At 41.4% G+C, this 10,208-nt stretch overlaps 1 protein-coding gene across 1 annotated transcript in view; it reads right to left on the bottom strand.

Moving 5' to 3' along the window:
- Positions 1-2,113, bottom strand: part of LOC109461822 (polypeptide N-acetylgalactosaminyltransferase 11-like) — an 18,195-nt gene extending 16,082 nt beyond the window's left edge. The window contains exon 1 of the mRNA XM_019758283.1: positions 1,806-2,113. Coding sequence (XP_019613842.1) covers positions 1,806-1,954 — 149 coding nt within the window. The 5' untranslated portion in view covers positions 1,955-2,113. The remainder of the gene's footprint in view (positions 1-1,805) is intronic.
- Between the last annotated feature and the right edge of the window lie 8,095 nt (positions 2,114-10,208).

The raw sequence follows: 10,208 nt of genomic DNA, 5'->3' as shown, positions 1-10,208 counted from the left end.
CAAGGGACAGTAACTTTCCGTATGGTAATTTCCTACCATAGGAACCTTCCTTACATGACAAAGACTCTTACGGTTGTTGAACAGGTTTTTTGTAGTTCTAATTACCTGTATATTGCGTGAACCGTTCTTTTACATGATAAAGCTTCTTACAGACCTTGTTGTTTAACCGGTTTTTCTAGTTACTTGTATATAAGAGTGAATCGGTTCTCTGTTCATTTGTGATGCTGAAGAAGAGTGATGGATGTCACTCGAAACGTCCGGAAATAAAAATCCGTAACTGATCCAGTAGTAGAGTTTGAATTTTCTTACGAGTATCGTTTACCTGGATGTCTAACCTTCATCAACGTATTAGTATTAGTATTAGTAAAATTCTTACTAGTAGCATTCTGAGATTGTTTAACCATCTTTTGCCCCTCACATTTTCTGGAATAGCCCAAAGCCAATTTTCTAACAAAGATACTGCACACCTGCACACACACACTTATCTGAACATTCCATTTCTTCCCCATGATTGAATTCCACTCAGCGGGCTTGATGCTGACGCAAGAGGAATTGGATTTTTCCAGACAGACTGCGTCTATGTGTACATTTACTGTCTGCAAATAACAGCCCCAGGACACTCATGATTACCTGAAGCTGTGATACTGCTGCGTCAGTAAATTCAAAGTGTTACAGCTGCATCCATCTTACAGCAACAAAGCTTGTCATGCTGTTATCTGCCTGCCTTCAAAGCTTTTCCCTATAGCCTAGAGTTGGTTTAATGCTCAGTACTTTACAGTTGTATTTTACACCCTAACACTAACAGTGCCATGAAATGGTAATGGCTATCACCTTTGAATTCCCTGATCTATTTTTTTTTACAAAATATTGGATCAAGAACAGCAGACACTTTAGTCAGGTGATATGTGTATGGCTCTACATGTCTACATGGTGCTGTGAGTTGTCCTATTGACCTTGAATTCTTCATTCACCCCCCCTCCCCATATATGTTGAATGTGGGCCATCCCATAAGGTCCTGCCCCATGCTGTGGCATATCTAGTAATTCAACCATCTGTCAACATGTACTTTTAACTGCATGTCATCTTACATGTATGCTGCCTGTCCCTTCTTTTGTCCCCACTGTTGCTAACATTCTGTGCCTTTCACAAGACAGTGAATAGCCTGACTTCAGAGCAGATGATTAGCTGGTGCAGGCAGTGTGCTGATGTGAATGTGAAGTGCATGGGGGTGTGATAAGGTGACTGCTGCTATCTTTGCTCACTGGGCTGACTACTTTCCCTGGGGATCTGTGGATCAATAGACAGATTGCCACTTTCAGGAGGCAAGAAGAAGATAGAGGGGTCACAGAAAGGGCTGTTTCCTCGTGACTGTTTGAAACTCAAGAGAGCAAAGTTTCAAAATGAAAGGTAGGGTGGTTTGGGGTCGGGGGAGCACAGAAAATGAAGGTAAGGGTTACATTACTTATAATATCTTTCCAACCCCAAAATATGTTTACAACTGGAATGTGATATCCCTCAAATAAAAATTCTCAACTATGCTCTAGAAGTATTTAGGGTTTTTGTGACCTTCAACTTCAAGTTCCCCCATTTCCTGTCTCTGAACTTTTCATCTGTTATTCTGCTTGTCAATCTTCCCCACCCACATGCTGTCAACCTACTACAGACATGCAAACAGAAACACAAACCCACATCTCAGCCACCCAAAACAATACTTCCTTACCTAGAAATTTATATATTGTGTAATTGCATTGTGTGATAAAAACTATGATTTCTAGAAAAGAATATATGGGACAAGAAGAACTGACCTCCCTCCATATGACTTCCCCTCCTGTGGCACTGCTGTGTTCCCACTCTGTACATCTCCATTCCAGTACAGCATCAAGATGACTGCCCATGTCAGCGACGTCGCGATACAGCCACAAAAGAAGTAACGTAAAGGTCCTCGTCTGGCCATCAGGTACTGCACTGTAGGCAGCCACGTGCCAGCTCCATAACTGTCCTCAAGTCAAAGAGTTCACAAAAACCTCACTCTCAGTGATCTACCCTTCGGTGCAATCCCCTCTGCTAGTTAGTTGTTGTCATGCCATGAAGGGCAAGGTGTTGAAGAATGAAGCCTGTGAAGAAAATGAGATCATCATTAATCATAATCCATAAATGTTCATCATAATCATCATAATTCCAGGGTGTTATCTCTCCTACACCGGAAACCCTCCCTTGACTGGCTCCAGTCTTTTCTTACATGTAGTCTCACCGTTCTTTGCCATATAATTTAGATATTTTTGCCATCTTTGTTTTCTTAACCTTCTCACTGCTGGCTTAAAACCCTACACCCAACACAAATGTTGTGCCAAAGCAAATGGCTACAATTGCATGGTGATGGTTTTAAATCCTATAATAACAGACATTAGAATACACATTTAAGACATTTTGATTACCAATAATTATGATGACTCTAAATCCTAGCCTACCTGTGCCCCCTGTAGCCTGACTAAATCGCTATACAGCCTGGACGACCAAACAATCAGCCACTTCCTTAGTAAAGCCGCAGACAACAGGGTTTGCAGGTCCAATATAATTCAATATGACACAAATAATCTATGAAATGTAATGATATGACTAGTAAATGGACTCAGCTTACAAATGCAGAGGCCTGTCAAACTAGTGCACCATATGGCATAGCTTTTCTTGGAAGGAGTTCAATTTTACATACCCGTACACAACATTTAAACACATGATATGTCATAATATTCTAGTTCAAGGTCTATCTCATTCTTACAGCTGGCTTACATTGAAAATCCTGGCTAAATCGTTCCAACTCTACCTCATGTCACCCCAACTCACCCCAGAAGCAGTAGGATATGTGCCTAGATCCAGCTGAGGGAATTTGTTAAACATTCTGACAACATTAAAGGGGCAAAGTCCTTAGCCAAACGTAGCATGGGATACATGCAGCTGTGACCAATGGGAGAGCCCCACACTGCCAATAAGACAACGCCTGCAAACCACCCCTTCCCTAACCGGACCCTGCATATTGTTACCATGACAGAGACAAGTTTACTGCCAACAATCTTGAAAAATGAATTGTTTCTATCTTAGGATTTTGAAAACAAAGATGTCTATGTATGAGTGAATATTGATTGTCTACAACTCTACGGGCCCTTTTGTATGCTCTAAAAGATTATTATTAGTCTGCCATACAAATACATCACTATTCACACACAGAAAGAGATATTTACAGTCAAGTGCTGCATATCCTGTATTACATTTAACTTGAACATTTTAAGGTGCAATATAAATTCTAGTCCCCAGTCAACTAATTGGCGAAAATGTACATACTTACACTCACAGGCATACATTGTACTTTGTTTGAAGTTGGCTATAAACGATGCTTTTAACGGACAAAATATGCCCTGCCAATTGCGAGCAATGGTGGAGCAAGGTTAGGGCAATGTTTGTACTGAAATATGATACCCAGACGCTGCCTACCCCTAGCCCTGGGGCACACCAGCTCTTCCAACCTCTGCCAGACACTATATATATCAATGCCAAGGACACCTAGAGCGCCGTAATAAATAACAGTGTTCATAGAGGAAGGTCTACGGGTGGGAATTTTAATCCGTAAATCTGTTATATTCTAACCTTTGTAGTGTCATGTTATAAAACTACTTGGTGTTATCAACTGTTTTGAGTCTGTTATAATTTTACCTAGTGGTACAAAGCTTTTAACACTTTTTAAATACTTCAGGTATTGAGCTTGTAACAATGAAATACAGTATTTTATAACAGTAATCAATTATTTTGCTCTGCCATTGCCACTTTTCTAGACTAAAACATGACGGCTTGCAATGCAAAGTGGGGCCATCCAGTTTTGGGGGAGGGGCAAAATAGTTATTTATTTCTTTATTTATACTCATTACAAACAAGATATAGAGAAACATTGGGCAGATATTTTAAGTTCTTATTATAATAACAAATTGAATAAAGAGTGAAGGATTAACAACGTACAACCAAGAAAGATGTGTTCACCTACAATGTATCATTCTTGGGTGACAAATAGCCCACTGCTTGCCTTGGATTCTCAAAATATCTGGAACTCTTGAGGCCACAAAGCTGACACGGAGGTTAGTTATGTCTGACACAGAACAGCAACAACATCTTAGTTTTAAATCAATCACTGACAAACTGTCAATGCTGATGACTATGGGCTGATAGAATGGCTGAGTGAGCAAATGAATTAATTTTGATTTTGACAAAACAGATTTTAGGTTTCATCACTGGGTTGAAATTTGCATGTTAGATATGATCTTTTATAAAGCAGCATTTAGCACATCTGCCTCATTATTTGGTAACATTTCTTCTATCTTTGTCCTTAGTAGTAAGCTTGGTTTTCCCAAAGAATTAAAGCACTAGTAACAATAGGACATAATGTACATCATACACTACATGTTCTTTAGTTTGCCAGCAGTTGACAAATCTGTGGGAACTTCGGCTTTTCAAAAATGCTGAGGAATACAGTACCTGATTGGCAGGGATGTTCATATTAGGCACTCCAAAACTGAAAATAGCACACAACAATAAATCTTAGCAGACCATGATATGGTTACATCTATACATGTGGAAATGCCCACCTGGCAAGTTTTTGCAGACCTGTAGTCATCAATTCTACAACCTTTAGCGTGCAATACTAGTGAGTTATGTAATTGGCATGTTGTTGTGCAGAAGTAGGAAAGAGAACTCTCTTGATAACATGAATCAATAGCACAGCTTGTACTCCATTTATTACAGACATTCCACCAGCTAGTGCTATACATCTTTGGCAAACAGCTGCACACTAATCAATACAAAGACTCCTTCCGACATATTCAACGATCCCAACATTCCATAACCTGTTATCTACCTGCACGGTTTTTGGGTATTGGTGTTAGATCCCTCCACATTGCTTGGTTTACCAAAACTGGCATGTTCCAAGACATTTAGGCCAGCTTTACAGTCCAGTGTCATCCACAGGTCAGCTCAAGGGGCCATGAGAGATGTCCCTCCAGTGACCCTTTGACCTCTGTGTCCAGGACAGGGATATTTACAGCCAACTGGCCCTCCTGGCTGGGTAAAACTGGGGTGAAACTAGCCATGGAGGACTGATTTATGTGCAGGCTGGGGATAAATCACTGGCACAGGGTGGTGGAGGGGTCACTGGGGAATCTTGGTCCCCTGTCTGAAACTTTCACTGAACAGGTGTAAAGGTCCATTTAATACATACATAGAAAGATTAATTCATACTTAGGAGTAGCATAATGTTTGTCAGAACAATATAACACAATGCTAAGGTCAGCAAAAATTCAAGTAATGTCACCAAAATTATACATTGTACTTCAGAATAGGGGCGAGTGGAAACATATTTCACCCCACACCGAAAATGTACCAACCGGCTCACAAACCCAACGCGCTAACCACTAGGCCAACGCACTTACCACCAGACCCATTGGACTGGTCAGTTGGAGACACTTGAACCCCGCTGAATACGTTCAACATGTATGTTATTCATCCAGATAAAGTAAAAGTGTGTAACTCAAGGCACCTTGCAGATTTGTACATATTCCTGTGGGTTGCCAGATGGTGGGGATTAAGATATGTATACTGTAACTGTAATAATTACTAGACTAGCAACTCTTTCACTGGGTGATTTACCTCTTATACCTGGAGGCAATGTCTGTAACCGGTAGGACATAAATATTAACACCTTGAAAGGGTTCAATAGCCTGGATGCCAAACCCATAGCACACTGGACACGAAGTACATGTATCTCAGTGAGCTACTTTGTGTCCAGTGTGCTATGGGTTTGGCACCCAGGCTAAGGGTTCAATGACATTTTACTGAAACAATTATTAGGTACCCCCAACTGTGTTTTTGTGCATTTAATAATAGCAGTTACTTTTTCATCTTCTCCTGGAGTACTTGGACCCGGTTTACACGACGACAAAAACCTGGCGTACGATAATGGCGTACGCACGCGATCGTACGTCCGTTTCGGTTTACACGGAGCGGGACGGACAGCGCCGGGACTCCCGTAGCGCTCCACACTATCGTGACCCCATTTGACCCGCCGCGAGCTTTGACATAGCGCTATTTTCAAAATGGCGGGAGAACAGGCTCTTTTTCTGTTCTTCATGCGTCAGATGTTGCTATTCTTCTTTTCGCGGATGTACTTGCGTCGCCGGGCATTGCGTAGAAGAAGGGTTGGACGTCGCAGGGAGCGGTACCATGAGATCCAACGGGCAGCAATTTTTGCAGTCATTGCAATCATTCAAGCTCAAGGCGGGATCGATCGGTCAGTGTGGGAACGTGACAGTTAGAGCTATTGCGCATTTCTGTCATGGTCAGTTGCGGCAGTCGCGAGCAAACAGGCTCAGCAAAACAACAAACAAATCAAATACGATAAAAAAACAAAAGGAAAACCGAAACGGATCAGAGAAAACAGAGTAAAGATCAGTAACACGGCGTGGGTTTTCACAGGCGCGGGAAGAAGAATGGAATTTGCATATGACCCCTGACCTCCTGCAACAGGGAAGTGCTTGCGAACGCCGTTCGTACGATCAGTCGCGTTTACACGAGGCGGGGAAGCATCCTGACTCCCCGCTGGGCGATCGTACACGATCGTACGCCTGCCTTCGAGGTGGCGTACGCAAATTGCGTACGATAGGTGCGTACGATAGGTGGGGCCGGTTTACACGCTGGAAAAATGGTCGTACGCAATTGTCGTACGATCGCGTGCGTACGCCATTATCGTACCCCAGGTTTTTGTCGTCGTGTAAACCGGGTCTTGGTCTTACCCTTAGGCCACACACTGATTTGATTTTATGGATCAAATCCACGTGCACATTGATTTCACCTGTTTTCAAAAAAATTACCTACTCCAACTCCGAGTCCGGGGCTCTGGCCTGGGTGCCATCCTTCATAGTCCATGGTAGCTAGCGACATTAGGGAGCCGGCGGTAACTACAGAGGATGGCATCCAGGCTGCCGAAGCTCCACAACTAAAGAAATCAGTACAGTGCTGACTCATAAATGTCGCAAAAGGCCAGCATGTGCCGGCTTGTCCTAAAAGTCGCTATGTACTAGCACAAATTCACAATACCAACTTTGTATTCCTGTGGTTTAGCAGCATTTTTTTTTGGCCAGATTATTTTTATTCGCCCGCACGCACTAGCTTGGGGGTCTTCAGAGGATGTCATCGGTAGAATTAAGTCAGTGTGGCCTTAATAATGTCAGGAGTCAGTACATACAATTCTGCAACTGTGAGTGATCCAATTCACATTGTCTGTGTACATGTACGTACATGTTCTGTTCTCCTGATGTCAGAAACAACCTTGCCCCAGGAGCCATTGCGCTGTGTGTCTAATTATCATTGTCATTGACCATTCACAGATTACAAGGTCTGATTAAATTGTTGTAAACCTTTCAAGGACAGACAGACATGATAATTAGGCAGTTAGAATTATCAATAGCTCTTTTCAGCATTTACAGCACTGTATCAAACAAATTGTAGCAGATGTATTGAGCATGCAGACAGAACAGACACATGTAAACGGATGTCCAATAATGATGCATGTTGCATGAGACAGACAAGAGGAAGAGTAAACATGCTATCAATAGGTACATAGAAACCTGTGATAGCACAATGATAAAGAGCTGGCTGTGTGAACAGTTTTGGCTGTGTTTTCTGAGCTGATTTTCAGGCATATTGCTGAGGGTGACAAAAAGCTTTCATCCTCTTGAACTGTGGTATAATACTAGTACTTCTTCAACAAAATGAGAGTCACGGTGATCATGAAGCAGCCATACTGATTAAAATTCAAGATACATATGTATTATACTTCACTTAGCCTGGGTGCCAAACTCATAGCACACTGGACACAAATTAAACTTTAAAGTATCTTTGCTATGGGTTTTACACCCAGGCTATACTTCACAAAGCAACAGAAGCTATTCAATAGGATACTGTTGAAGAATATTTGAAGAAATTCTAGGATTCGTATCTTCGTCTATTCGTATTGTCTATTTGTGCATTATATCAGGATTTTCCCCCAAAAAAATATTTTCTCAGTACTGTATATCATTAGAGTAACCAATTGCAAGATATCACAGAGAAGTGAAGAATATCAAATGTCAGGTCCGTAACCTATGCTGAGAACTACATGAACCAAGACGTTTCAATCAGAACCTCCCTCCATGCAACTGAAGTTGACCTTACAGAGGTTACCAGCACCATATAACACCTACAGCTACCATGGCAACTCTAACCAAAGGTCCAGACCCCAGGTGTTAATCTGACATTCACAAGGAATCAGAACCAGTGAGACACTTGAGCAATCTACATGTGTTTTCCATCAGGAAAGTATGAACATGAAAGCTGGAACATGTTTAGTAACGCAATTATATCCTATCAGACTGATAGAGGTCAAACTACTGTCTGGACATATCTTGGTTCTATAGAGACAAGATACCCCTGAAGGTATAGATGCAGTGTCTGATAAGAAATGATGCAATTTGTCTGATAAAAAGTGGCATTCAAAAGGCACACTGGTTTGCAAGCATTGACAATAAAATGGTTTTGAAGAAACATACACAAAAGTGACAAAGACTAGAATATGCTTTGGGAGCAAAGTAAAAGATTGCTTCCCTTGCAGCATTCAATCATAATACCTTTGATTAGTTTGAAAGGCTGGTAAGAGGGGGATTTGTGCACACAGGCCTGGGGATTAACTGGCATCCATTGATTAGTGGAGCCAAGGGCGTCCTTGGTAGAGCACATAAGCCTGTAAATGTATAGATATAGGTGCCGATATAGGTCAGGCTAGCCTGAAAACAAGTGAAGTTTGTTTTAGGTTCCTCCAATCCTACAGATGTGACAGGGTAGCGACAGTTGGCTGTGACTAGAACTAAACATGCCTAGACATGAGTTAGACTATAGAGTATAGACTATAGACAGGATACTAAATATTAAACATTCCACTTCATGTTTACACTAAACAAAGCGAGGACTCCTAGCAGACCCAACATACATTTCACTTTCACTTACACCAAAAAGAATGATTTTAAACAACTGTGTACATTTTTTTTTCCAGACAGGTTTTAACACCCTGTTTTATTTCAAAGTTCAGACAGCCATTTCTTCTGCTGCAGACATGCAAGTTGCCAATTATACCTACTTATCTACAGGTCAACAAGCTACTTCTATAAGATACTATAAGAGATAAAAAAACCAAGACAGTCTGGTTACCAAACCTATAATAGCTCCCGAGTCCTACATCCTCTCTCCAGGTTAAAACCAAGAGACATACAAATAAAATACATGTATACATGTACATTGACTATACCTGAGTTTTGGTCCATCCCTCCCACAAATACGAAGAGTCACAAAGAAACGGTAACCCAGAAAAGTTTACCCTAGATACTGGTACGACAAGTAGATATATTATAGGCAGGCAGTCTGTGCCAGACGGCACCTGGCGCCATAATTTCCCTCAGTCCCTGTCTTATTATTACAGGTCAGCTGTTGTGATATGTGGGGAGTCCACTTTTGTCTGGCAGGGTTTCTGGTATTACTAGTTACGAGTCAACATAACCACAAAAAACTCAAAATAACTGTTACAACTTACAAGGTGATTTATATCGCATACTTTGTCTCCACCTTCACTGTGTCCAATGGTAAAGACAACTAAACAAACAAGATCAAACTTTGAAATACAAAATGCGTTCCCATATTTCAAATCTGTTATTGGCTCTCCAAAAAGTTAGCAAACTGATCATCACAATGAGTCTTCACTGAAATCTGGGGAAACATTTCACTAACCACCTGAGGCACCGTGAGTGTTACAAAGTCTGGAGCAACTAGCACTATGTTCGTATCAACCATATATAGTAAATCTTTCATGATAATTAGCCTCACAGCTGGAAATCTGTCACTTGTCCTTTCAAGTTTGGGCAAGGATTACTCAAAGTTCCTCTTTTTATGGTGTCATACATCCGCCACACCTCAACACACCAAAACATGCCCATACAAGTACTGGTACTTGAAAGGCACGTCTGCACTGCATCTAGGTGTCATAAACTGGACTACAGCACCTAACGTAACATTGTAGCAAGCATCCATTTGCCTCACATTTGCCTCACATCCTGCAGGAAATGACTGGTACTAACAGAAGGTGCCAT

The sequence above is a fragment of the Branchiostoma belcheri genome, unplaced genomic scaffold, assembly GCF_001625305.1.
Source record: "Branchiostoma belcheri isolate BF01 breed outbred unplaced genomic scaffold, Haploidv18h27 scaffold96, whole genome shotgun sequence".
Classification (NCBI taxonomy): domain Eukaryota; kingdom Metazoa; phylum Chordata; class Leptocardii; order Amphioxiformes; family Branchiostomatidae; genus Branchiostoma; species Branchiostoma belcheri.
Note: the sequence above shows the minus strand (reverse complement) of the source record. Positions and strands in the feature narration are given on the sequence as shown.